The sequence below is a fragment of the Fusarium oxysporum genome, chromosome XI (genome assembly GCF_013085055.1).
Source record: "Fusarium oxysporum Fo47 chromosome XI, complete sequence".
NCBI classification, from domain to species: Eukaryota; Fungi; Ascomycota; class Sordariomycetes; order Hypocreales; family Nectriaceae; genus Fusarium; species Fusarium oxysporum.
The window spans coordinates 2,254,135-2,280,460 of record NC_072850.1 but is presented as its reverse complement, the minus strand read 5'-3'; the positions used below and the strand labels follow the sequence as shown (position 1 = coordinate 2,280,460).

Sequence of the window (26,326 nt, the reverse complement as noted above, 5' to 3'; positions counted from 1 at the left end):
ATGTCACCCTCCACCATCGAACCCGGCCGCGGGCTAGATGTTCTGGATGAGCTGCCTATTCGTATGTACAGACAAAATGCCGGCCCGGTCGCTGGGAACTCTGCTGGCAGACATTCAGTATATCTTCCCACCACTGAGGTCACGAACACTAATCGCCAGTATGATTGTCTTGTTCTACGATCTGAATTGGACTTCCAGACGAAAGAGACTAAAAGTCCAAATAGATCTGAGCCCCGAATAATGATATCTCAAGTTCCAATTTGCGATGATAGGCATTGGAAAAAGCCATTATGTCATGACGATGATAGCGACGACTCTGACTATTCTGTCTCGTCTTCTTTGGCAGATGTGATGTCACAGGTTTGGAATGAAAACGAGAACTTGCAGCAGTTGCCACATGAGTCCAGAGTGGGTTTCGAAGGACGTTTGTCTCAGCTGCCGTGCAAGAACCTTGATGCTGTCACTATTCAACTTAAGCAAGGAAAAGAGCACAATGTCGCACCACACCCGGCCCTTGCAGGCAACTTAAGCACTATATGGCGTAAGTATGGGATCAAAGTGAGAGGAAATTATAACAGGCGCTAACTACAAGTTAGCAAGCTGCCCAGTAGAGATGGACCATGCACCTCTAATAATCAAGTGGGAACTGCATCGTGTTGCACGCCATTGCTCCGTTGTTTTGGAAAATGCTTCCATCCAGTACTCACCATTGTGGGAAGATCAAAGCGTATTTCGAGATGCTTTGAAGGGAATCCCCTGTTTCCAGGGGAAAACTTTTCCAGAAGCGTGCGACACTGAGGTCTGGCTCAGAGGTTTGGCCGATAGCTCCCACTCTGGGGAAGTCGTGGTCTTCAAGGCAGTCCTTCGTTTAGATCCCAAGACTGGAGATGCGAGACTCGATTTCGAACTTCCAGCCTTGGAAAAAAGCTGCAGACTCAGTCGGAAATTTGCTCCTGACAGATTTATCGATCTAAAGCTACGAATAGGGAATCGAGCTAAAGCTGAAGCTGACAATCTAGACCTAGCATTAGCAAGATGGTTAGTGCGCAGCCGCCATCCATTCCTTTCTCGCAAATGGGCGGCGTTCTTTATTGATGAATTCAAGTCGAAGAACGCAAAGGTGACACCAGCGTCGGAATTCGCTGAAGAGCGACAAGTAATTCTTTTTGCAGAACAAGGCCAAGGTATCGAGTCGTGCGTGGTGAGCCTTGCGATGCTCACTCAAGCCCAAATTCCCATCAGGGCTACATGTTACAGATCCACAATGTTGAACTGGCTGTTACAAACTGATCAAAACCTCGATCAACCATACATGAAGCTCTTTCATCGTATCTCACAGGGTATTCTAAGTCCTGGATCGGTCTTGGTGGATCTCAAATGGAACTTCGGTATGCTAATTCAAATAGGATTGTCAAAGACAACCCCAACTGTAGTACTTGAAAAGAAGCAGCTGCGTAACTACTTGATGGACGAAGAATCGCCGACTGGCAATGTCATGAATGACGGAATTGGAAGAGTATCTCTGGCTCTCATGAGAAAGGTTCAGCATGCCCTTGGGCTTGATTACCTCCCATCAGCTATACAAGGGAGGATAGGCAGTGCCAAAGGGATCTGGGTTCTTGACATAGGAACTCAACCATCTCGGATATGGATTGAGACATACAAATCTCAAGAGAAGTGGAATTGCGATTGGGAAGACCCTCAACACCGAACTCTGGAGATCTTAACTCGATCCGCTGGGCTGGAAATAGCGCAGTTGAATCATCAATTCATCTCGATTTTGGAAAGCCAATCCGTCAACCGCCAACTCACTCGAACAGCAATCGTCAAGCACATGAAGAATCATCTTCAAATGAGTTTAGACAGCGCTAAAGAAGCTATGAAGCACCCAGAGCTGTTTAGAAAGTGGATTCATGAGACTTCCTATCCTAGTTATGGTGGGAAGGCCGAGTCCTGGTTCGTTGGGGGGCTGCCCAAGGGCTGGCCAGAACAAATGAGCTTCCTTTCAGATGGAGGATTTAACCCCCTTCAGCTTGGGTTTTTACATAACCTCGTCTTAAACCATATGGAGTCACAGCTGAAGGAGACGAAAAACAAGATGAAGATCAAGATTAATCAGTCGACTTGGGCGTTGATCATAGTGGATTTCCAGCGAGTCCTTGGACCAGATGAGGTTCAGTTGTGCTTCTCAAGCCCTTTCAACGATGGCTTAGAAGACCGTTATGACCTGGAAGGCTTCGATGTCCTTGTTGCAAGATGTCCTGCGCATCTGCCAAGCGACATCCAAAAAGTCAAGGCGGTTTTCAAGCCGGAGCTCCGCCACTTGAAAGACGTTATCGTGTTCCCTTGTACAGGGCAAGAGCCGCTTGCCGACAAACTTTCAGGAGGTGACTACGATGGTGATAAAGCTTGGATATGCTGGGACAAGGACATTGTCAATAATTTTCGAAATGCCGAAGTACCCACAAAACCTTCCTTTGATGGCTACTTCGAACCGAACAAGAGAACGGTTAAATCTCTTATCTCGATGCACGGCCAGTCGAACTTTTTAGATCACTTGTTGGAAGAGGCTTTTACATTTCACCTCGCTCCTAAATTTGTCGGCATCTGTACGAATTACAAGGAAAGGCTGGCATACCACAAGGATAGTCTGGATGTCTCTTCTGTCCTGAATATGAGCTGGCTTCTAAGTACATTGGTTGATCAGACAAAGAGTGGGTTCATGTTCAATGACAAAATTTGGCGACGATTTCAGAAGGAATACTGTGAAAATCAGGTTTTCCTCAAACGACCGGCGTACAAGAATGACAGTATTGGGAGTATCTCAGGACCGTGTCATATTCTGGATTTCCTCAAATTTACGATGCAAGAGTTAATACAGCAGGGGCTGACTGACCTTCACCGCTACCGATCAGATCAAAATGGAAATGGGGGCCCATTGGTTCTATCCACATTTGATAAAGATCTCATTTCTTATTGGAATGAATTTGAAGCCGGGGCAAAGAACCTGATCTGTGAACAAGATCCAGCATCAAACTGGCTGTTAGAACTACGGTCGAATCTCGAAAGGGATATACACCAATGCGCTTCATGCTGGGTTGAAATGATGTCAGGTCCAGATGGAAGAGATCATTATTTGGACAAGGCCGCTTCCGTATACGAAAGATGGGATTCTATATCACCACAGATTACGACCAGGTCTGCTTCCGTAGGATTTGGAATCTGGGTTCTCACCAGACCATTTACCCACTCGCCACTACTAGAAACTTGGCAACTTCTTAAAGCAAGTCTGACTTTCAAGTTATATCACAAGAAACCCAAGTTTGTATGGCAAATTGCAGGCCGTCAACTTCAGTTCATCAAATCTACCAGGACCAAGGCACCAATTCCAGTTATATCAAGAACATATAAAGTGTTACGCCCAGATGGAAAGCGAATTGCCCAACATTGTGTCAGCGAAGACGGAGTACTAGCGGAGAATATATCGATACCTGATTGAGGAGAATTGGGAAATAATGGGAGCAGACTGACGTTTTGTGATTAATATGTTAGTCAGATTGTCCTTAAGAATCCTACTTATTCTGGAGACAAGCCTTAAGTGTGTTTTTGTCATCTGGACAGCTGTTCGATCAGTCCGTGAGCCTTGATTGAGCAGTTACTCGACTATTGCTAATGAATGAGCCTCCCTTCTACAGATTGCTCTTACGTACTGCTCTGGATAATAGGCTTGAGGCTTCGTGCGTTCTGTCCGGATTCATCCTTTGCTCATCTACCAGGAAGCCAACCATTTCCGGCCAACCTTTCTCAGCTGGAACATCAAGGGTAAGTAGTGAATTATTCCTGTTGTGCGCTCCATGATCAATCAATACTTTTGAAGTTTTTGAAATGTCTGCCATTTATTACGTTTTAGGCTCTATTGTCAAAGTTCATAAGTACCACGTCTACATTCATTCCTAAAAGTAGACTACAAGAAATATGCGTTACCATAGCCACCTACCCTAATTACAACACTGCTCAACCAGCCAAATTAATACTCGTCTGAGTAAGCATAGCTTTCTCGGTCCTCTTCTTCTTGAATACGCATTCGTCGCGCCGGAGCCACTCCCCACCGTTTACCCTGCAGCCTTTGCGCTTCTTTATACGCCTCCTCCAATTCCGACTTTGTATGGAGCTTATTATCCCCAGAGAATCTGACATAGGTGCTGTTAAAATGGAACCCCAGAATCTGAGCAATTTCATTTACTTGGTCAACGTCGTATTGGTTCAGGTTGAGTTGCTGTTGTAACTTCTTACGTGGGAATGTCTCGGTGCTGTACTTTATTTCGAGTTCTTGGCTTCTAGACTCTTCGCGTCGCTTTTCAGCCTCTATAGTTTCGACCTGAGTTTCCAGCAAGGAAAGTCGCTGTGATTGAGTTTCCCACGATGAATCTTTTGTTTGCGAGGCGTCTGGTAGCTTGGACATGAGATTCTCTTTGTCCTGCAGACGATCCTTTATTGCTTGGATCTCAGCTTCTTGATCTTCATTCTAGCTCTGTAACTCCTTGATACAATCTCTCAGCTTCACTTTCGGCTTCAGGTTCTTGTTATTCAGCTCTAGGATCTTATCTTTGTACTCTGATTCTGCGCGCATAAGCTTGGACTGGAGGATTGAAAAGTTGACTTTGACGCCCGAGGCTTCGCTTGACTTCGCCTTCTCTTACTTGGAGATTTTGGCGGTTTGGAGCGATTTCTCACTCTCCAGCTCTGAGACTCTGGTGGCATGTTCTAGCTTATGGCATTTGTTCTGATTCTTCAACGCCTCCGTTTCGTCCTGGTGCTGGTGAGACTCCTGTTTCAAATCTTCGATCTGGGTTTTCTGGAGCTTAACCATGGCCTCTAGAGCTAGGATCGTGACTTCAGTCCGTATGAGTTTGTGTTTTGTGGTTTCAAATTTGACATTTCGATCTTCATTTTGCTTCTCCAAATCCCTGACCTTCTCCTCTTGCTGTTGATTGATGCGCCAAAGATCAGTGACCTTTCCCTGCATTTCCCGGATTGTAGCTTCATGTTCTGTAAATACGATATTATTCATAGATGCAATAAAAAGATCGACTATGTTGGGAACTTGATCTTATGCACTTTGCTAAACAACAAAGAAAACAGCGGACATAGAGCTACTAGGGTACTGTGCAAGTATCCCTCAAGGCAGAACATGAAAAGAAATTTCATCTACATACCAAGCCTATAAGACTTCCCAGATGTCGTAGTCCCTAGAAGTCCATACTGCCAATTTACACCAGAGATAAAGTGATGACTGCCACTGGACCTGCGAAAGTCCCTCTTTTCTGATTGTTCAAAGCACCAGTTGCCTGCACTATTGTCGCCCTGAACAGGAGACAGTTATGTTCAAACTTCTAGCTGAGGGTACCTCTTTTCGCAAGTGTTCTGCTTGGCATAGATTCTATTTATTTAACCCAAATGCACTGCAAACATGTTCTTGATTACATACGCCAATGCCGTGCTGCGCTAGACACGTCCGAAAGTATATAAAGCCAGATAACCTAGGACTCTCTACGACAATGCCAACATGCCGGTTTTGATGTAATGCATTTATCTCTGACCACAGAGCCAATTATCAAATACTTAAATTCTTTACCAATAAATGGGTATATCGATAGATAAATATCAGACCTGCAGCGACACAAGGGTCTTTACTCTGTAGTCATTACTTCATTCAGGCATATCAGACAATTACTAGGATCCAGAGCTTCTCTTTTGTTCGCTATGAGACAGGCAGCAGATATGACAGTGGTTGAAAGGCTGCTGCCTATTTCATGGGTAAAAGATTGGAGTGCATTGAGCTCCTGCTAGAACATGTAGCTTCTGAACATACAAAAGTTGGGTTATAAATAGACAATTTCTGTTGACGTGTCAAGCATGTCAACCCTCCCCACTACTACACACTTTTTGCCCAATTGTGACAACTATCGATGACGCCTATTTCCTTCCCCAAAAGCTGAGAGACATCCGAGATGAATCTGAATCTCACCATGTCAATAGCCTTTGCTGAGAAGCCCGACTCGGAGGCCAACGTTGAGATTCTCAGGGTTGCCCGACAAATCCAGCATCTTGCGCATTTCTTATCCCAAGGTCCGGCATTTTCAGGCGTTGTATTGACAGAAGATGACCTTAGAACCGCGCGAGACCTCAACCCGGTCACCAGAATCACCTCTCACCGCCGGCTCTCAGAGCTGGAGTTTCCGCGAGAGTGGGTTGAGGATGATGGTGCCCTAGCTATTGCACTTCATGACTGGAGAGAGCAGGTCGAAGGCATGAAACAGAGCAATTCACATGCCACGGAAGAAGAGCCAGATCAGGTTGCAGATATTCCGACAGAGGCTGATATCAAGGTTGACTCGGATGTGTCATTCTTGTCATACTCGATGAAAAGAGAAGCGCACTGGGTTGAGAAGACTAAAGAGCTTGAGAAGAAACTGCGACAATCTGAGCAAGAGAAACAGTCTGCTATTCAGTACAATCTCAAGCTACAGCTCGAAGTGGAAGCACTTCAGCGCAAGGCGCAATCTTTATATCAAGCACTTTTTGACCCCGACAACCGCATCCACGAGGCTAACGTGATGGCGAAGGTAAAGCTCCACGGTGAGATTCGCCAACTTGAGAAGTTACTTGATGCAGCCAACAGCAAGAATGAGTCTCTCGTTAAGAAGAACAAGGACTTGGAGTCATGTAACAAGGGTCTCATTACTGAGAATGAAGAGCTTGTTAAGATTCAGGAGCTGGAGTCGAGTAATAAAGATCTTGTTACCGAGAACGGAGCCCTTGTTGAGGAAAACAGGGACATAGATTCAGATAACGGATATCTTATTGCTACGAGCAAGGACCTCTTGACTAAAATTGCTCTTGCAAGAGATGCTGCCAAGAGTTACAAGGACCTCATGAATAGAAATGCAGCTCTTGCTGATACGAACAAGCGACTTGAAGAGAGCCTCAAGAAGATTGTCACAGATGCGAAATGTTCACTGCGGTCAGTGAGCTGAAATTGCCAGGCCTTGTTTCAGTCAGAGGGTGAGACTCGCGTAAGTTGCCTTTTGTGACTATTGTAGTATGGGGTTTGCCTTATCGGAGTCTGGGGCAAATATGGCTGGGCGAGTAACTGGTTCTGCTAATGATTTGACTAAGATGAATGGACGACAGCGGGTCATGTTGATGAGGCTGATACAATTGATGGGGTTTGATGAAATTTGATATGGAGTAAGGTATTTATCAATTAAATGCCCATCAAACCTATTAAAGCGAATGAGATTAAAGCTGCTCATCCTCGTGAAGCTGATGAAATTCAAGGTCACTAGGGTAGGTAAGTGGTGTTGTGGCGATGATCAAAATGCGGCTGTCCTATCGTTATCAGTAGATAAGATTAAGAGTCGCGTCCCACCGCTTCAAACGCGCCCGAGCACAACTGGGTCGCCCAAAGTGATGACGAACAGCCCCAACGCTTTGTCGACTTTAGGCGCAAGGCTGAGACTTTGGCTACTCGCCCCGCTGACGAGCTAGGCTGTCCTGACCTCTCTTTCTCGATCCCATCCCCCAAGTTTGATGAGATACTAAGTGATGCTGACGAGGTTGAGGACTCTACTACTACTGGCATTGTGCCAAACCGTGGGGTGAAGAGAGGCCGGCTGTCGTCGAGCTCATTAATGACAGTGCTTCCAGAGAACAAGAAGAAGTGGCAGCTCGGGGATCGTGCGGCAAAGGAGAGGCGTAACGCTGATGATGGTGAGTACAAGGGCGTAGACGAGTCGCGACCTGCCAAGCGCGCTCAGCCACATGAGTGCATCCGTCCTTCGGTTGTGCCACGTGGACTCAGATTCGGATGGGCCGGCTTGACCGATGAACGGGTTTGAGGCTGAATGTGATTGACAGCACGATTGGACGATTGGCTAGACTGTTGGCTGATGCCCGTTTGTTTTGAGCAGAACTCGCAGAATGCTGAGACACGTCTGTCAGAGGATATTGCGTTTGGCGTTGAGGGTTTTGTAATTTTGTAGTTTTGATCAGTTTAAAGATGCGAGTTCACCATAGTTGTCTTGGTTGTCTTTGTGAACATGTACAATAGTCAAGCTGCCGAACGACAGCTGTGTTTGTTCCCGTACTCCGAGGCGAAGAAATCGACGCTAACAAGCCAGGATGATGATCTGATGTAACCCTAGGATCTCAAATAATGCATTCTGCTTCCCAACCTCACCTCGCTAGTGCCAAGTGCACGCAGATTTACAAGAGATTTACAACTACATGAAACAGAAGAGGTTCACGCTTTTTGCTCTTGGGTTTGGGATACAGCGATGCACCATCAGACAACTCATATTGTCAGCTCTGGAAGGGCCGAATATGAATCCGAATCACCTATGGGGTAATTCCACAGATAAATAGAGCCGACATCAATAGTTTTAAAAATGGCATCAAAGTAAGCAACTTACCCGCGGCTTTTTGAAAATACGATAGCAGTGGGTAGAGAAATAGTGGGCTGATGGGGGGTTTGGGGCGAGTACGGAGTAGCGTGATACGGGTTTGCGGGGGATTTTGCCGTAAAAGTCGGGTACCACCAGACAAACTCCAACGGCAGCCGGGCCGTCGAATCATGCGGCTCTTAGATTTTTTCCTTTATTCAATGGAGCTAACCCCAGAAGAGGGTCCAGCAGACCACCCCCTGGGGAAATACCCGGGGAGGCGATCCTATTAGGCTGGGCAGTTTAGGCTATATTCGCCGGCGTACTGGGGTAATTACAGGACCCGGTTAATAGGTTAATTTGTACGCGATAGAGGGTTTCATATTTAATGTCCAGCTTGGCGCCAAGTTGCTCTTACTCTTTTTGCATCACACTGCATTGTGGCTTTCGAGATTATCCCAAATCTGTACAGCTCTTCAAGATGCCTTTCGCTGTCGGTACAGCTACTACCAAGCAGGACCTCGCCGTCGCGCAGGCTGAGGCTCCTCAGCTCGCCAAGGTCAAATGGTGGGCTGATCCTGGAATGCGCGTGCTGTACTTTTACGCCGCCATTCTGTGTGTCTGCTCTGCCACCACTGGTTACGATGGGTAAGCCAAGGGATCGCCAAGTCTCTGGGCGATGGAATTGGGCTAACGGGGAATTTTTAGATCCATGTTGAACACTTCCCAGGCCATGGACGATTGGCAGGATTACTTTGGCAAGCCCAAGGGCTCCAAGCTTGGCATTCTCAACTCGATCTATCAGATTGGTAGCATTGCTAGTTTCCCATTCGCGTACGTTGTTTCTGTCTGCGGGGAGATAATTGGTGGACATGAAGGAAAGAAACTAACTTTATTTGGCATAGTCCATTCATGGCTGATCACTTTGGCCGAAAGATCCCCATTGCCGTGGGATGTCTCATCATGATTCTCGGCGCTTTCATCTCGGCCTTCACCAATGGTTTCGGCAGTATGTTATCGACCGACTCACATATTTGAGCAGCGCTGATAAATCTTGACAGTGTACCTTGGTGGTCGATTCCTCGTCGGTTTCGGAAACTCTTTGGCCCAGCTCTCTTGCCCTGTTCTCCTCACCGAGATCTGCCATCCTCAGCACCGTGCCATCGTCTCTGCCATCTACAACTGCTTGTGGAACCTGGGTGCCACCCGTAAGTCAACACACCACAAACTTAACTCCAACAATCGCTGATGTACCTCTCTAGTCTGCGCTTTCATCGGTCTCGGTACGATCAACATCAACAGCAACTGGTCATGGCGATCCATCACCCTCATCCAAGCCGTGCCATCTTTGATCCAAATCACCTTCATCTATTGGATCCCCGAGTCTCCCCGTTGGCTTATGGCTCACGAGCGCCACGAGGAAGCTCTTGACATCCTTGCCAAGTACCACGCCAACGGAGACGCCAACAACGCGACCGTGCAGTTTGAGTACACTGAGATCAAGGAGACCATCGCCCTCGAATACCAGGCTCAGAAGAGCGGCAGCTACCTTGATTTCCTTCGAACCCGCGGTAACCGTTATCGTCTCATGCTCTTGGTCTCCCTGGGTATCATCTCGCAGTACTCTGGAAATGCTCTGATCAGCAACTATTCCAACATTATCTACGAGGGCGCTGGTATCAAGGACCAGGCCCAAAAGACCGGACTGAACGCAGGAGAGAACATGCTCAAGCTTTTCGTTGCTATTGGCTGCTCCATGGGAATTGATCGCTTCGGTCGTCGTCCACTCTTCCTTACTGCCACTGTCGGTATGTAGAAACATCTCCTGACTAACCAGTTTCTCAGGCTGACTTTGCCAATTTAGGTATGCTGTTGTTCTTCTTGGCCTGGACCATTGTTGCCGCTCGCTTTGAAGCCGGTGGTGAGGTCGAGATCAAGCGTCTTGGATACCCCCAGATCGCCCTCATCTGGCTCTTCGACGTCTGCTACTCTATCGCCTGGTCCGGTCTTATCGTCGCCTACGCTCTGGAGATCTGCCCCTTCAGACTCCGTGCCCGTGGCCTCACTATCATGAACTTCTTCATTCAGGTTGCCCTCACCATTGGCAACCAGACCAACCCTATCGCTCTCGATAATCTTCCCAACAAGTGGAACTTCTGGTGCTTCTACACTGTAAGTGCCGCTTCTCTGACTTTACTCTCATGTTCAGAAGACTAATAGAGAAATAGGTTTGGATCGCTGTTGAGCTCGCCTTTGTCTTCTTCTTCTATGTTGAGACCAAGGGCCCTACTCTGGAGGAGATTGCTAGAATCTTCGATGGTGATGATGCTAATGTTGCACAAGTCGACCTCAAGGATACTGAGAAGCAGGCTGTTTTTGAGACCACGGAACAGGTGCATCATGATGAGCGCAGGGATTTGTAATTGTCTCTAAGTTGGCTCAGGAACTTGATCATCGCTAGCGTCGCTGAGAGCCAGAAACACATAATAGTTTGATCCCTTGATAGAAGTCCGCAAAATGACAGGACGCCTTTATAAATACAACGCTTGATGAATCTCCCCTGCGAACCTGATCCTTGGTCTTGATGCTACCCGGCAATTATCACTGCCATCGACATTGTGACTCCGTCTTAGTCAGCTAACAGCCTCTTTTTAGGTAGGCATATATATCCTCATCTTCTCTTCTCTGCAAAAAAAGTACATATACTATATATATCACTACTAAGAAGCCCTTATCTTCTAAAGTACCTTCTCCAAGGAGGATATATATACACTACTGTAATCCAGATGCCAACAAGCATAACACGTCCTATGTTGAGACCGACTATAGCAACATCATTCTCAGATCTATTCAGGAAGTCATCCGCAATCACCATCAATACCAGACCTATAAGTAATAATATAGTCCCGATCCAAAAGCATAAAGCAATAAGGTGTACAACAGCGACGGAATTGGCGCCGCTCCATATAATCCGTTGGAATGGTATTCGAAAGCGTATGATAGTGGCAATACTTAGCAAAGTTAATAGCCACCAAGAAGGGTATACTAGTCCCATAATGCAGCCGCTGGACCCCTCAATCAGTATATAATTCGTATCTATTAGCATTACCCACCTGCTGCACACGCGATTGGACCTCTGTAAAAGTACCAAGTAGATCGTATTAAGAACAAGCTCAATTGCGGCAAAGCCAAGTATCACTTCCCATTGCATGTAGCCAACGAAGTAGTAGAGAAAGAGTCTCTGGTATTCCCTTAGGATCCGGAGGCCATCACGAAGAAGGATGGGAGCAAGAGGCACATTCCCTCGTGGGTTTGGTTGACCGTGACCTGGGGAAGGACTTGAAGGAGTGTTTGCATTTCCTGAGGACTGGGCAGCCGACTGGGTAGTACGCCGCCCAAAGCTCAACCTCCGGCTCTGCTGCTTTTGGAATATGGAGGCTACAGCCCCATCCCATTCTCTACGGTATTCTTCAAGTTCTTGAGGACTCTCAGCAGGGATGGGCCGATGGCAAATGGTGATAGAGTCCGGGAATCTCCAGGATGTTGGTAAAACTCGTAGGGTAAGGATCTTGGCCCAGCGGATGGAGGCATCTATGGATGAGAGGACGACAAATGCCAACACGCATGTGAACACAGGGTCTATCTCTCGTTCTTTTAGGTTTTCACTTATGTAGGCACCTCGTGGAGGAGGGGGTGGTGGCGGCGGAAGATCTGAAGGGAGGGGGGTGTTTGGTTCGTATGGTCTTCTGTCCAGCTCCTCCACGAGTCCAGCAAGTTTTTCACTCGTGGTGAACTGAGCCAATTGTCTACTAGGGCCGCGAATAGGACTTGGCAAGCAATGGCGGCTGCCAAATGCACAGCAGGAACGACTGCATGAGCTAGTATACTGACTCTTGACACCCACTCGTTAGCCCAAACGGGATTGTGTCTTTATCTTGCGAAGATCCAGGATGGAAACCAGTCGACTAGGCTAAGAGCGAGGTAGACATTGAGTAGAGACTCAACAGCGTGTGCCTGGTTATCAAACTGAGCGAGGCCGTAGTCAACATAGCGCTCGTCAGATACAGGCTGAGGATATGCGAAGATCCCCGGGCCGCTTGAATCCCTGTTTTGAAATGTATAATTGTACTTAGCACGTCTTCTACCAGTAGCGATAATAGCAAAGGTGAAACGTAAAAAGCTTATGAAAAACGGAGGGTAACCGGTAGCGCGCATCAGTAGTACCTCGCGCCAAGGGTGGACATTGAGTTGAAACTTGTCTTGAGCCATATCTTTGAGTACGTTTGATATTGCTCTTTCAGAGCCACGACCCTCTTTTCAAATGCTGACGACACACTGAGTGAAATGTCTGATAGGTCATTGACGACATTTGCGCTTTCACTTCAGCCGCACGCACTCATGCCTCAGGCACTGCAGCGCAATGCTGTCATCTCCCCGCTTTGCCATCCATTTGTTGATATTAGATTATCTTAAAAGTATTTTCTTCGTCATCGCAGACCAAAATGGCAACTTCCGCTAGTCTTTGTCCTTCTTGTCAGGGATTCGATATTCAGGCGTTTGCCCGGCCGGGAAGCCCTTGGATGACTACCAAAACGGCCCTTGTCAGAGAAGGTAGTCAGCAAGGATGTCACTTTTGCCAGTTCCTTATCGGAGGAAATAATGAGAATTTCTTTCGTGAGAATGGTTTGTTGAAGCGTGGATTCGAATGGCTTCACTGGACCTCAGCAAGCCCTGCCGATGTACCCAACAACAGCGGCTTAGCAGTACGGGGTAATCGTGGACTTGGAATTTCTATACTGATTGTTAAACTTTCGAAAGATCCGAAGCCTTCGTTGTTCTCTAGAGGCGACGGCTACAATGTGTTCAATCTGCACGCTGATCAAGGTAAGCAAAGCCCTGCGGTGCCGTAACAAAAAAGCAGCTACCTACACACCATAGGCAGTCCAGCAGCAACTAGTGGAGATATAATCGGACTACCCCCAGTTGGCAGAGACCCTTCATCTAAATCATCTTGCAATAGGATACGGCGATGGCTGGATTCCTGCGAAAATCACCAAGAGTGTGTAAGAACCTTATCCATGACTCGAACAGTAGAAAGAGGCCACTCTCCTCTACCAACATGGTGCGTTCGTGTTACTGCATCTACTGCCGTGCTCAACAGGTTGAACTATACGTTAGAAGAGACTGGAGGCAGGTTGGGCGAGTACATATCCCTCAGTCACCGATGGAGCGATCCAGAGACAAAGCGATCGAGTACTTACCTGCGGAATTATCGTGATCGCGTGGCAGGTATACAGTCAGCATTCCAAGGCATTGACCCTCTTTTCACAGATGTCCTCCTGGTTGCTTCTCAGGTGGGCATACGATTCGTGTGGATCGACAGTCTTTGTATTATCCAAGACAGTCCTCAGGACTGGAGAGCTGAGGCTGTCCAGATGGCAGGCTACTACCAAAATGCTTCCTTTACTATCATGGCCGCCGTTCCCCCAACAAAAGATCACAAGGTCTTTTTCATGTACCAGAAGGAGATTTGTATCGCCTGGCTCGGCTTCCTTACCGGGACAAGGAGGGAAATAAGAAAGGTCATTTCTATGTATCCTGTCACCTTGACCCTGCCCGGGAGACCCACCGACACAACCAAATACAGAAAAATGACCTACTCTCTCGGGGCTGGGTGTTCCAAGAGTGGGCTCTGAGCCGACGAATCGCCTGGCATATAGAACATGGCCTGACGCTGCGATGCAAGTACCGCAATCTTCAGCATCAAGGGGAGAGCCTTATCAATCTGGATCCGAGTCCAGGTCTACATCGAATCCTTCCACTGCTTGGTCTTGTAATTCCCAAGCACCGCTGGGACCATTACAAAGCATCAGCCCCTCCCTTTCGATCCCCCCTCGACTGGCAATCGTTAGTATCGCAGTATTCGACGATGCAGTTGACCAAGCCAGAAGAAGATCGCCTTGTAGCCCTTAGTGGTGTTACTCAAGAATTTACCACTCAGGAGTCGTCTGCTAAGCTGGTCTGTGGCCTCAGGCCATGGTGTTTGGGGGTGGACTTACTCTGGAAACAAGACGCAGCGGGTAGACACTCCCGTTACACAGAGTCCCCCTCTTGGTCATGGGCTTCGGTCAATACCCCGGTTTCTTGGATCCGAACAGATGATGCGACAGATTGCTTCAATTTTCTTGCTGTATCTTCTACGCCAGGTGGTCGTGCAGGATTAACTGCTAGAACTGGCGGAAATAACACGTCACCTACTAGCACCCCATCTAGTATTGCCCATCAGGCCATAGCGACTGCTGTATTTGCACCGGAGGCATCTATGAATACCCTTAATATTCGCTGCCGTCTTCTGCTTGTTGTATTTGGCCCGGCCATGAAAGGAAGATCCAGAGATCTTGTTTTCAGAGCTAGTCGTTACCCAAAGGAAGAACCGCCATTTGACAGCCAACCTCGAGCCGTAGCTCTACCCATAGAGAAAGATACTGTTGCAGGATGGGGTTCTCTGGAAGAACCTGATCTTCAACTCCATGACGCCTTTGCTAAAAACCAAACTATATTTGCTCTCTGCGTCTCGGTCCTTACGGTTCCGCGAGGCTCTGGTCTATTTAGTAAGATTTGGGGTCATGAGAGCATTTTCAACGTTATACTCGTTCGTCCATGCTCTGCAGTCACGAATGGATTTGAAAGAGTTGAGGTCGGTCGCCTTTTTGGAATAGCAGTAGGTAATGAGTTCCAGGGAAGTCGAGAGAGAGACATTTGCCTCTTGTAGGAGATTAGTGTCTGTACTATCACAGAAACGTCATATTTGCTTCAAGCGCTTTAGTCGATGGTCGCCACTGATCAGGAGAGATTGATCCAGATTCTCATCCAATCCCTTCCCGGTCAAGGGCTTGTTACCAACACAAATTCTCATCTGAATATGAGTTCGGTCCAATCTGCCCAGCATTTGAGGACAATAGAAGCCACCATTCTGCAGCTACTGCCCCCAGATCTGCGTTGCGACAATAGACTTTTCATTCAGGAACACCCAGGTAACTCACGGCTCAGACGGGGATGACCATACATGCTGTTGCCGATCTTGCTGCAGGCTGACCATTGATCACCAATGCAACTACCAATCATATCCCTGATAAGGATGCGTCCTCATATGCAGGTTTCAGCTGCCAAGAATCTTTCTGCCTACTGATTGCGACGCTTACTTCTCCCCGGTCAGGCAATTTCAACTTCCCCGCACGGAAGCTTTCCATGGTGAATTTCACTTCCCTCTAATTCTTCACTAACCTTGAAAGAGACGTTGAACTATTACGTTGCTACCATGAAGCAATTTTCTAAGCTCAAGCAAAAACTGCGGTCCTCAGACTCGGCTAATCAACACTCGCCTCAGCCAGCCTCTGTGCCCTCAACAGCCTCGGCCAGCCAGATCTCGACTCCATCATGTCACCAGTCTACAGGATCTTCTTCGACCTTGCCAGTCGTGAACTCTCCGACTATTATATCACCATCCACTGCGATAACTGAGCCAGAAACGGTCCCTTCGCCTTCAGCTGAACCACAAAACCCAATTCCAACTGCACCTGACCGACTGTAGAACCAAGCCTACAACATCCTCGAAGAAAAAGAACCCGAGATGGTCAAAAGCTACCAGGAGATCCTGAAACTAGTGCAACATGAGTGGGATGATACAACGGCACCCGAGGAGCTCCAGAACCTGGAACACTGCAAAAGCGTCAAATCACGACAGATGTGGAGATTGGTCTATTGCGGGCTGGAGAAGTCTAAGCGGCATGCTAAACACAAGGAGAGTCTATCCACCATCATTGAAACTATCGACAATCTCAAAGGAGTAGTAGACAAGGCCGTAAAATACTCCTCTGAAGCTGGAATTGCATGGGCGGGTGTCAGTCTTGGCTTAGAGGTATATCTATTGCGTGGCCTGCAATTACTACCAGGAGAATCGCTAACATGACCTCAGATCCTTTCAAATCCGATGAAGGAACCAGGACTGAATCGAAAAGGCATTGCATATGTCTTGTCACGAATGGAGTGGTATTGGAACTTGGCTGAGTTGGTCCTCCTCCAAGATAACTTGAGCGGTTCATCTGCGGCGTTGAGAACCAACTTGGAAACCCAGATCATCGACTTTTACAAGAAACTTCTCCTGTTTCAGATGAGAAGCGCTTGTATCTATTATCGTAATTGGGCAGCTGTCATCCTAAGGGATGCAGTTAAGCTTGATGATTGGTCCGGGGAGTTCAACACTATCAAAGATGCAGAACGTCTCATTCGCAAGGACATAGAACAGTACGACCACCAGAATATCAGGTTAAAGCTTGGCAAGATAGAAACATCCGCACTTGAACAAGCAGAGTCGCTTGAAGGTATCTGCAAGATCCTGAGAGAGGAGGCACGATTGAAAGAAAAGAATGAGCAAGATGACAACGACAAGGACTGTCTCGCCGCCCTATTGATCACTGACCCTCGCATGGATAAGAAAAGGATCCAAAATCAAAAGGGTGATCCACTTAAGGAATCATATGAATGGATCCTGAAGAGCGACATCTACCAGACATTCATCGATGATCCATCAAGTCGGGTTTTGTGGATCAATGGACCACCTGGGAAGGGCAAAACGATGTTACTTTGTGGAATTATTGATGAACTACAGAAGAGTCTTAGGCCCATCTCGTTCTTTTTGTGTCAAGCAAACGTCAAAGAGGAGGACTTGTCCAGCGACATTGCCGTTATGAGAGGCTTGATCTATGTTCTTCTTGAGCATCAGCCATCTCTGATATCTGCGATTCGCCCAAGCTATGACAAGCAAAAAGACAGGCTCTTCAACAGCATCAATAGCAGTGAACTTCTCGGCGACATTCTAACCACGATGCTTCAAGACCCAAGTCTACGTGACACAATCTTTCTTGTGGACGCTCTGGACGAGTGCAACATCAACAGGTCGAAGTTCACAAACCTCATCGTGGATCTATCTGAGTCATGTAGCGCCAAGTGGATCGTGTCGAGCCGCGACTGGCCTGAGATCCATCAGGAGCTTGCAGATGCGACGGGGTTGATCTCGCTTAACCTTGAACAAGAGCACGAGTCGGTCTCTCGGGCTGTCAAGTCATATATCAGCAAGAAGGTTGATGATCTCACAAAGACGAAGTGGAAAAATGATTTGGAGTTGAAAGAAAGAGTCTTCGATTATATGCAGTCTCATGCCGATGATACATTCCTTTGGGTAGCCCTAGTGTGCGAAAGACTTGCCAACTCTGGTATCAGAAAGCGTCTGGTCATGGAGGAGCTACCGAGGTTTCCGAAGAGCCTTACAGCACTTTACCAGGCCATGATGGACCGAATAATAGATTCATCCGAAGCTGATCGACTGAAACAGATCCTGGCTTTGGTTTGTGTTGCTTACCGACCCATCAAATCCGCCGAGATATCGACACTCGTTGAGACCATGGCTGGCTACGATGAAGATGATGTAAAAGACGCCATCGCCTCTTGCGGCTCCTTCTTGACACTTCAGGATGGGGAGATATTCTTTGTACATCAATCAGCCAAGGAGTTTCTTCAAAGCCAGGCTCACGCCACAATATTTCCTCGTGGACTAGCACACCAGCATTCACACATATTATCAAAATGCCTTGGGGCAATGGAGAACACCCTGCGGCAGGATATATATGAACTCAGTTCACCTGGCGCCGTCAAACCGGTTGAAGTCCATGATACCGATCCGTTGTGTCCTATCAAATACTCATGCGTATATTGGGCTCAACACCTTTCCAAGTCGGACTCTTTACAGGACTCAGACCTTTCAAGCCTCAGAAGAGTGTTGAATTTTCTTCAGACGAAATTTACGAATTGGTTAGAGGCACTAAGTCTCATGAATGATCTCTCTACAGCAATTACAAGTATACTCGTCCTAAAAGCCACACTCGTAAGTCTTTCTCTGTCCAGTATGTACATAAACAATTAACTCTTATATAGGCCGATATGCAAATGCAGGAGCTAACTGATTTCATTTGTGATGCTCATCGGTTTATCTACCATCACAAGCCCACTATCGAAATCGCTCCGCTTCAGGTGTACGCATCTGCCCTTATATTTAGCCCCGAGTGCAGTGTTGTTCGCAAACAATTCTCCTACCAGATGCCTGAATGGATCATCGTCAAGCCAGAGATGGACAACCACTGGGATACTCACACGCAAACAATATATACTCTCCCTGACGCAGATCACGCCAATTACTCTCCTGATGGCCGCTACCTAGTTGTTTCAAATGGATCGGTATCTAATATCTATGAGACAGTCACAGGTGATTTGGTTCATCAAGAGAAGACTTACTTATCTTTTTTCATGGCAGTATACTCTCCAGATGGGCTATTTCTATGCTGTGGAGCCGATGAAGGCATCGTTATTCTTGATGCAACCACGTTTAGGTTGATACGGAAACTAGAGGTTGAGGCTCGCCAATGCTTCTTCCTACCAGAAGGCAACAATATTGCAGTCGTGTTCAAAGAACATATTACCGTCTTGGACTGGAAAACTGGGGAACGTGTTTCTAGTCTCGACCGGAGTATCAGCAAACACAGCGAAGCAGCCTTGTTGTCCGCAACTCACATTGTCGCGATCTCACCAGATGCGACAGAGTTCAAGATTTGGGATTTATTCACCGGCGATTGCAAGCATACCTTCAATTGGGACGTCAAAAAGATCGATGCTGTGACCTGCTCATTTGATGGACATTGGATCGCAGCTCTGTCAATATTCACTACCCGACTCTGGTATTTGGATGATACGCACGGCTGGGTCCACCAATACGACTTGAGCGGTGAGTATCCTGTGCGGTGTCTCTCGTTCTCGGCCGATAGCCGCATGCTAATCTCAGGTTCATATGACAACCTTATCAGGGTCTGGGACGAGACAGGGGCCTGCATTGAGATTCTCAAGGGGCACTCACGGCCGATTCGCAGTTTATCAGTTTGTCAGATGCGAAACCAGCTAGCATCTGGAAGTTATGATGGAACAGTCAAGCTCTGGGACTTACCTGATATTCTTTCAGACCAATTGAGGCAGGAACGGCCATCATCGGTTCAGACATGTGATTATTCACTTCAGGCATCAGAACAAAGTTCTTGTTTCGTTAAAGATCTTCGTATGGTTAGCCTGTTGTTTTCCCCTACCGGCAGTATGTTAGCATCGATATCATATGAAGGAAAAACCCATATCTGGGATACGGTGACAGATATCTGCACAAACATTCTTGTTTCTGGTGGGGCTTCGGGTCTTCACGGGGTGAGCTTCACACCTGATGATAGACTAGTGGCAATGAAGGACATGGATGGCAAGCTCGGCGTTTGGGACACGAAACTGATGACGCAGATTCATTTTTCTGATTTAGAAGATTCAGAGTACGTGGCCATATCTGCCGATGGACGGCACGTGTCATCATTGTCTCACTTCAACACCGATGGAGAAAGAGTGTTAAAAGTCTGGGACTTGATCAAACATGCTCAAACAGAACAGTATATTTCCTCCGAGATTCTGCCCGTCAGAAAGTATAGTACGCTCGGCACATCTCTATATTCACAAGATTGGAAGGTTCTTGCTCTATCCTCCTTGTTTAACGATCTACAAGTCCTGCATCGGAAATCAGGATTCTGGGCCAATGAACAACTTCCAGATTTCGACATAAGACGTCGGTACGAAACGCCTTTGGCATTCTCCCCAGAAGGTGAATGGCTTTTGACATTTGGAAGAGATGAGAGCCCTTTTACCATCAGAAAGATAAGTCACCCCTACGTTGTAAAAGAATTTGGATCTCTTGCAGCAGATGCTCCACCGTATAACACGTCAGAACTCGAGGAACCTTTTTGGAGAATACCCACTTGTTATGGCATACTGGGCGTTGGTAAGCCTAGTGACTTCGAAGGCACAGGACGTATTGGATGGGGCGTGTCCCTCGAAATGGATTGGATTATGCGGGGGAATGAACGTATGCTCTGGATTCCCGCTGATTATCGTCGGTTGGCATTGGATGTTAGTGGTTCGCGAGTGGCCTTTCTTTGCCCTTCAGGCCAGATAAAAATCATCAAGTTCCAATAGGAACCTAATGTAGCAAGATCGCAATATAGTAGTAAAGCGGTTCTTTGGCTATGGAGCCTGGTTATTGATCTAAATGACCCTTCCTGCAGTTACGACTTTTATATGCGAGGCTTGGATATCTTCCATCAGTCCTCATTGCCGCCTGCGAGGTTGAAGCGAGATACGTATTGTTTCTTAATTGTTGTTGGCTAGCAGCCAGTTTTATGTGCGAATCCCCTTCGTGTAGCTTTCTAACATTAAGCATCCGTTGAATATGGTGGAATATCTATCTCGAATTCTCCTCAACCGTCGCTATAGACGGAAGGTCTTCAGCTCTGTCACCAACGTCGTAGTCTGTGCTCCCCGCAAGCACTTAGTTGTCAATGCACCAGCGTCCGTGTCGCGATGGAAGGGCCAACAATTGGACATTTCCAGCAGTCTGACACATTTGAAAGAAATCTGAACCAGAGCCGGGTTTACATGCTATGGGCACTACCTTGAAAACAATGTTGCGTGACATCTGGCTTTCCTCCAGGTAGCATCATGCGAAACGGCCAACCTTGGGAATGGTAAATATCTGCCGCTACCCTCGGAATCCAAACAGTAGGCACAACAGGAATCCAGAATTCGCATTTCTCACTCGCCAAGATCCTCAGTCCTGTTGTCCATGAGCGATGAGCCTCATATTTATCGCTGATCGAGACCTGTGCGTGAGCCAAGGACAAGTGACACACGGCGGCTATGAACCCACGAGATGAACCGAGAGCATGCATGTGGCTAACTTGTTGAAGCGCAAGTGTCCAGCGCAGCATGGCTTCACATGGGTCTGACCTGAGATGGACGATGCGTGCTGAAGCCAGGAGCATTCTTATATGCAGCTGCTGGTCGTTGATATCAGCTTGACAGGGAGGCAGATCGCCCAATAACTCCTGGATTGCTGAATCTGCTGTTTCTAATCTTTTCAGTCCGATGTTAGCCTCTACTAGTGCCAGAATAAGTCTTCGAAAGCCACGACGCATGCGGTCACATGTATTGATCAGGTCGAGTTCCGGTTCGAGTATTTCGATCGCTTTGAGGTACTCCCCCATCTCGCAATACACATCAGCTAATCTACTAAGCAAGACTCGGCGTGAATTCGCAGGTATAGGTTTGATTCGTCCCAGTGATAGAAACTGCTCTAGAGAAGCCCTTGCTGCATCGAAATCACCGATAGACTGGAAGTATCGAGCGGCTGTGCTCTGGAGCCGAAACGTCACTTCCATGTCCAGAGTTGACAATGGCTGCTTCGCTTCCCACTTGTAGGCAAATGAAGGTACATCAGTATCGTAGCACTTAATCTTGTTCTCCATCTGAGAAATATGAAGACGACCCTCGAGTGCATGGTCCCGACGGGTAGTTGGGCGTGGCCCTCGCCACAGAAAGTCACGTATGTGTGCTTCCGACTTGGCAAGTTCTCCATCAACGCGATGTAGTATGCTGCGAAAGAGCACGACTGAGGCGTGGAGATAGTAGGGCATTGACTTTCGTAACAGGATTTTGGCCTGTTTGACGGCAGCATGGCGGATGGCAACTGAGTCTCTCTCTCCAAAATATAGGACGGCTTCAATAATGTGGGTTCTGAGGGAAGTTGATATCTTGCATGTTTTCAGAAGCCTTTCGAGTATTGTCCAAACTTCTTGTTTCAACGACGGTGACCTGAGAGACCAGTGTCAGTGATGCTGTAGAAAGTGCGGGGATAGATCCTACCAGTCCGTGTTACCCTCATAGCACAGTGGGCAAACAAAGCAAATGAGCTTCAACGCTGTCGTTTCGAGCACTTCTATCGTTTGTGGGGTCAAAACTTCCTCGAAGCTCGACATGGTATCGGGACTCAAGGACCAAGATATGGTATTGTCTTCCCGAATTCGGTTGACAACGCATGGCCCTATCATGACCTCGGAGAGCATTGTTTCGTCGCATAGAAGATCGAGAAGATTAACGGGTAGTCCAAACTGAGCAGCACTGGTCTGTTCCACCTCTCCCTCGGCGTTCCAACGTCGTTGTGGCAAGCGTACACTCGTCAACAAGACAGCGGGTATGTCGGCACCGCCGAGTGCGTACATTACAAGGAATAACTGGTCTTTGGCAGGAACAAATGAAGCAAACTCGCTGAACAGATTATGATACAGTACTGGCGACGAAGGGTCTGTAGGCAAGCTCAATATTACATCGTAGTTACACTACGTTTGAAGTTACTAACCGCATAGCTGGCTAAGCACTAGGCGTTGTGCAAGCATATTGTAATTCTGAAATGCTGGATTGAGGGATGATAAATGGGTGAAGACTTCTTCGTCGTCAACACTGAGATATCTCTCATAACTACATAGTGTCAGCACTCTCGGGTATTGCCAATATGAGGACATTACGTACGTCGAAGGTGGGACGTTGAGTGGAAGCCAGAAGATTGCTCCTACGCCACCAAGTCTCTGTGATATCTGAACATACTTCCTGCCAGGGTTTCTCATATCTGTGAGATTCTGCGCTCTAGGGAATACTTTAGCCACTTGAGGAGGGGCCAGCATCTGAGCATCCAGTTTAGAGCGAAGAAATATGACAACGCAAGCAAGTCGCCGACGCAGCTCAATATGAACATGATCATCCGAGCCCGCCCAGAAACCATTTACATCGTTATCGAATCTGGAGCATACGCGATCGACAGGAGTGAGGTCAACCGAGTCTACAAAGAGGGCCTTGCCGGTTCGTTGGTTTCGCGGTGTGATCTGGTACTGTACCTGACGACTGAGCGATTTCGCTTGCGCTAGAAATTGTCGCAGATCTTCTAGGTGGCGATTCAGTGCAGGGATCAGTTCTTTGGCTTGGACCGCGTCGTAGTCCTTGGTCAGGGTATGGATTGTTCTACAGAGACAGGTTTCCATGGTGCAGTGTCGTGTATCCTGCGTGTATTGGGTCAAGGGCCGTATGTGAAAGTGGTTGAGTGTCGATCTGCAAATTTTAGTGTGGATTGTCTTCCAACGCTCAGTTTTTGGGTCACTTAGCCGGACAGTACAGTACGCGTGTTCGCCGACCTCATTCCAGTCGAGCCAATTATCAATTTAGCCTGACGTGAAATCTTATCTGATCTTGTGGATTGTGGCGTGAATATAACATTGTATCTGCCTTGATTCACTGTGAGCCAGCCTGCTTGCGAAAAATTCAATCATGCAAAGATCCCAGCTAGTTAGTGCTCTCTCCGCTGTAGGACAGAGGGCCAAGTGTTTCTTGAGCAGGGATCAGTAAACAGACTGTTTCTTCACAGTGAATATTTGAGCATGATGAGAATCCTTGTCGTACCCCATAGTGACCATAACAGCCTATCAGGCTTGTAATCGAGACGCCGAGTCTAGCTTTCTTGGGACCGACGCCGACGGAAAACCGAGGGAGATTGATAACAGCCAAGCTAGATCGATTTAACGCGTGCTAAAAATTAAGAACACTCATGACACCCTCTTCGCTAAGATCTTGTCCAGTCAGAGATCGCAACGGCATCGGGAATATTCGTAGCTGGAATACCCTCCGCAGCGTGACTAGGATCACGCGGTGGGGCTCACAGGACACGCGTAATGCCCGCTTGACCGAAAGCCCGGTTAGACTTATCAATCGAATTTTGACGCAATCTTATCAATCAGGGGATGTTTTGTCGCCATTTATCATTCTCCCTCCATTATACCACCGTCCCTTGTCGAAAATGGACGGCTTCAAACCACCAAGTACCAAGCAATTGAAGAATGAAGAGGCACTTACCAAGTATGCCGCTTTTCTATGTGGTCTCATGCTTTTAGTTATTGGCATTCATTGGCTGCGCAATATTTACATTACATCTCCACATTTGAAAACATCTGCTTCATTATCGACGTACGGGCGTGAGGCCTGTCTTCTGGTCCTTGAGTTCGTAAAAGCGTCCGAGCATCTAGTTGGCAGTAGACTTATTCTTTTCATAGAATTTTGCAGAGACGACTTCCTGCGTCGTGGTTTGGGCGACCTTCTTTGGGGTTCACCGTGATGATCGGCGTCTATCTTGTTGGCAACATTGCTTTCTGCTCAAGCATGCTTGCAATGCCCCAACTTTTGAATCACTGGGCCTCTAGGTTTGGATGGTAGGATGCACTATTTCCTCATGACATTCCATGCGTAATTGACGAATATCAGGATGTGCGCTGGCAACATGGCCCTATGTGTCTTTTTTGGCCTCAAGAACACGCCCCTAGGCCCCTTGGCCTCCGTTTCGCACAGCCAATTAAATATCCTTCATCGTATTGTCGGTTACACAACTGTATTCCTCCTCACGCTTCACGCCCTTGTCTACACGATACATTTTGGCCGTCAAGGTCGCTTGGTGCAGTTGTTGAAGAAGGAGGATATCGAGGGCATGGGGGCCGGTGTTGCCATGCTTGTACTACTAATGGGAGTGTTTAGACACAAGCACTACGAACTGTTCTATGCTAGCCACATCATTGGCTTCATGGCGGTTGTGCTCTTGACGGCCCTTCATAGGCCAAACTGGGCGAAGAAGATCCCAACGGTGATGCTCATCATATTCAGCATGTGGACATTGGACCGGCTCGTGCGACTGGGCAGGTTATTATACAACCTCGTTAACAACTCAGTGACGTTCTATCCTCTTCCATATAGAGGAACACGATTGGTGCTCAAGAAGCCTGGCATGGCAGCCGCCTTACCAGGATCTCACTGCTTCTTATGGATTCCAAGACTTCGACTTTATGAGAATCATCCATTTACTATCGTCAGTAATGACTCCTCTGGTCTAGAGCTAGTCATGAAATCGCATGAGGGCTTCACCAAAGCTGTCGGCGGCTTTGCAGGCCGAAACCCCCGGGCTAATCTATGGGCATCTATTGATGGGCCATATGGGTCACTACCAGACGTGGGCAACTACGATAAACTGATCCTTATCGCTGGTGGAAGTGGAGCTGCTTTTACCTTTGGAGTCATGAACCGAATCATGATGCAGCGTGAAAAGCTTGCAATCCAATCTATCGAGTTTGTATGGGCAGTGAAGCGTATAGGTATGTTTAGATCAGTCTCTGATTCCCCAGAAATCTTATCTGATGGTTGACATCTCTTAGAGCAGTTGAACTGGTTTCGCAGACATTTGTGCAACATTGCGGAGTCTGCGTATCCCATCAGCCTCAACATCTACGTGACAGGCGAACGGTCTGCATGTGGCTCAGTAGCTGACGATACCGACTCTCAATCATCTCCATGCGGAGCAGAAAGGGAGGTTCTTCTAAGAGAAAATGCATTTGACTATGAAACTATCTCTGAGATTGGCGATGCATGCGGGTTAACTGATCAAATAACCGGCGATGAGCCGAAATACAACCCATTGTTGGAGAAGCTGGATGTCGATGGAACAATTAGTAGAGTCGTGGGAGCATCTGGAAGTCATCACCGAGTGCTCCTCTTGTCTTGCGGGCCCAAGTCGCTGATGGATGCTGCGCAAGATTCGGCAAGTACATGGCAGATGAAGCGAAATATTAGAATAGATGTCCACTGTGAAGACTTTGGCTGCTGCTAGAATTACATTAGATAGATTTACAGCGCAATTTATTCTCAAGTGGAGTTCTATACTTTTTCTCAGTTGAGTCTTGTTGCGCTTGTCAATCGGGATGCCTAATTGACCATCGTGCCTAGTATGAGGCATTCAGAAACTGCGGGTTGGTATTTTAGGCGACTTGAACGGTCTCAATGCCGACATCATCGCTGACACTCGTGGCTTGATCACTTAAATTGCTGGC

At 47.4% G+C, this 26,326-nt stretch overlaps 8 protein-coding genes across 8 annotated transcripts; 5 read left to right on the top strand and 3 right to left on the bottom strand.

Moving 5' to 3' along the window:
• On the top strand, window positions 1-3,499 carry FOBCDRAFT_208773 (RNA dependent RNA polymerase-domain-containing protein; the record flags this gene model as incomplete). The annotated part of the gene is made up of 4 exons (XM_059609245.1): window positions 1-541; window positions 597-1,194; window positions 1,258-1,388; window positions 1,434-3,499. The coding sequence occupies 4 exons, from the start codon at window positions 1-3 to the stop codon at window positions 3,497-3,499; spliced, it is 3,336 nt and encodes a 1,111-aa protein (XP_059466275.1).
• Window positions 3,500-4,027: 528 nt separating this feature from the next.
• FOBCDRAFT_208772 (uncharacterized protein) lies at window positions 4,028-5,435 on the bottom strand (the record flags this gene model as incomplete). Its single annotated transcript, XM_054707626.2, has 4 exons — window positions 4,028-4,512; window positions 4,735-5,049; window positions 5,217-5,348; window positions 5,408-5,435. 4 exons carry the CDS (start codon window positions 5,433-5,435, stop codon window positions 4,028-4,030), a joined length of 960 nt encoding a protein of 319 aa, XP_054563601.2.
• A 594-nt stretch (window positions 5,436-6,029) lies between these two features.
• On the top strand, window positions 6,030-7,037 carry FOBCDRAFT_148665 (uncharacterized protein; the record flags this gene model as incomplete). Its single annotated transcript, XM_054707625.2, has 1 exon — window positions 6,030-7,037. One exon carries the CDS (start codon window positions 6,030-6,032, stop codon window positions 7,035-7,037), a length of 1,008 nt encoding a protein of 335 aa, XP_054563600.2.
• Window positions 7,038-8,886: 1,849 nt separating this feature from the next.
• Window positions 8,887-11,005, top strand: FOBCDRAFT_192601 (putative sugar transporter). Its single transcript, XM_031192979.3, has 7 exons — window positions 8,887-9,092; window positions 9,153-9,278; window positions 9,350-9,453; window positions 9,506-9,652; window positions 9,707-10,252; window positions 10,309-10,616; window positions 10,673-11,005. Exons 1-7 carry the CDS (start codon window positions 8,926-8,928, stop codon window positions 10,865-10,867), a joined length of 1,593 nt encoding a protein of 530 aa, XP_031031825.2. The 5' UTR covers window positions 8,887-8,925; the 3' UTR covers window positions 10,868-11,005.
• A 297-nt stretch (window positions 11,006-11,302) lies between these two features.
• Window positions 11,303-12,713, bottom strand: FOBCDRAFT_208769 (uncharacterized protein; the record flags this gene model as incomplete). Its single annotated transcript, XM_059609244.1, has 3 exons — window positions 11,303-11,330; window positions 11,558-12,289; window positions 12,403-12,713. The coding sequence occupies 3 exons, from the start codon at window positions 12,711-12,713 to the stop codon at window positions 11,303-11,305; spliced, it is 1,071 nt and encodes a 356-aa protein (XP_059468097.1).
• Window positions 12,714-16,614: 3,901 nt separating this feature from the next.
• Window positions 16,615-20,552, top strand: FOBCDRAFT_147190 (quinon protein alcohol dehydrogenase-like superfamily; the record flags this gene model as incomplete). The annotated part of the gene is made up of 3 exons (XM_059608251.1): window positions 16,615-18,384; window positions 18,435-19,858; window positions 20,144-20,552. The coding sequence occupies 3 exons, from the start codon at window positions 16,615-16,617 to the stop codon at window positions 20,550-20,552; spliced, it is 3,603 nt and encodes a 1,200-aa protein (XP_059466274.1).
• A 455-nt stretch (window positions 20,553-21,007) lies between these two features.
• On the bottom strand, window positions 21,008-23,446 carry FOBCDRAFT_147594 (uncharacterized protein; the record flags this gene model as incomplete). The annotated part of the gene is made up of 4 exons (XM_031192975.2): window positions 21,008-22,226; window positions 22,278-22,716; window positions 22,771-22,889; window positions 22,941-23,446. The coding sequence occupies 4 exons, from the start codon at window positions 23,444-23,446 to the stop codon at window positions 21,008-21,010; spliced, it is 2,283 nt and encodes a 760-aa protein (XP_031031821.2).
• Window positions 23,447-24,255: 809 nt separating this feature from the next.
• Window positions 24,256-26,317, top strand: FOBCDRAFT_254245 (uncharacterized protein; the record flags this gene model as incomplete). Its single annotated transcript, XM_059611102.1, has 5 exons — window positions 24,256-24,314; window positions 24,509-24,664; window positions 24,717-25,594; window positions 25,655-26,041; window positions 26,229-26,317. 5 exons carry the CDS (start codon window positions 24,256-24,258, stop codon window positions 26,315-26,317), a joined length of 1,569 nt encoding a protein of 522 aa, XP_059466273.1.
• Window positions 26,318-26,326: the final 9 nt, after the last annotated feature.

Excerpts from the sequence above, each read along its gene's own strand:
- FOBCDRAFT_192601 (XM_031192979.3), top strand. The coding sequence starts at position 8,926 with ATGCCTTTCGCTGTCGGTACAGCTACTACCAAGCAGGACCTCGCCGTC. Across the intron at positions 9,653-9,706 it reads GTGGAACCTGGGTGCCACCC|TCTGCGCTTTCATCGGTCTC; the intron begins GTAAGTCAACAC and ends GTACCTCTCTAG. Across the intron at positions 10,617-10,672 it reads ACTTCTGGTGCTTCTACACT|GTTTGGATCGCTGTTGAGCT; the intron begins GTAAGTGCCGCT and ends ATAGAGAAATAG.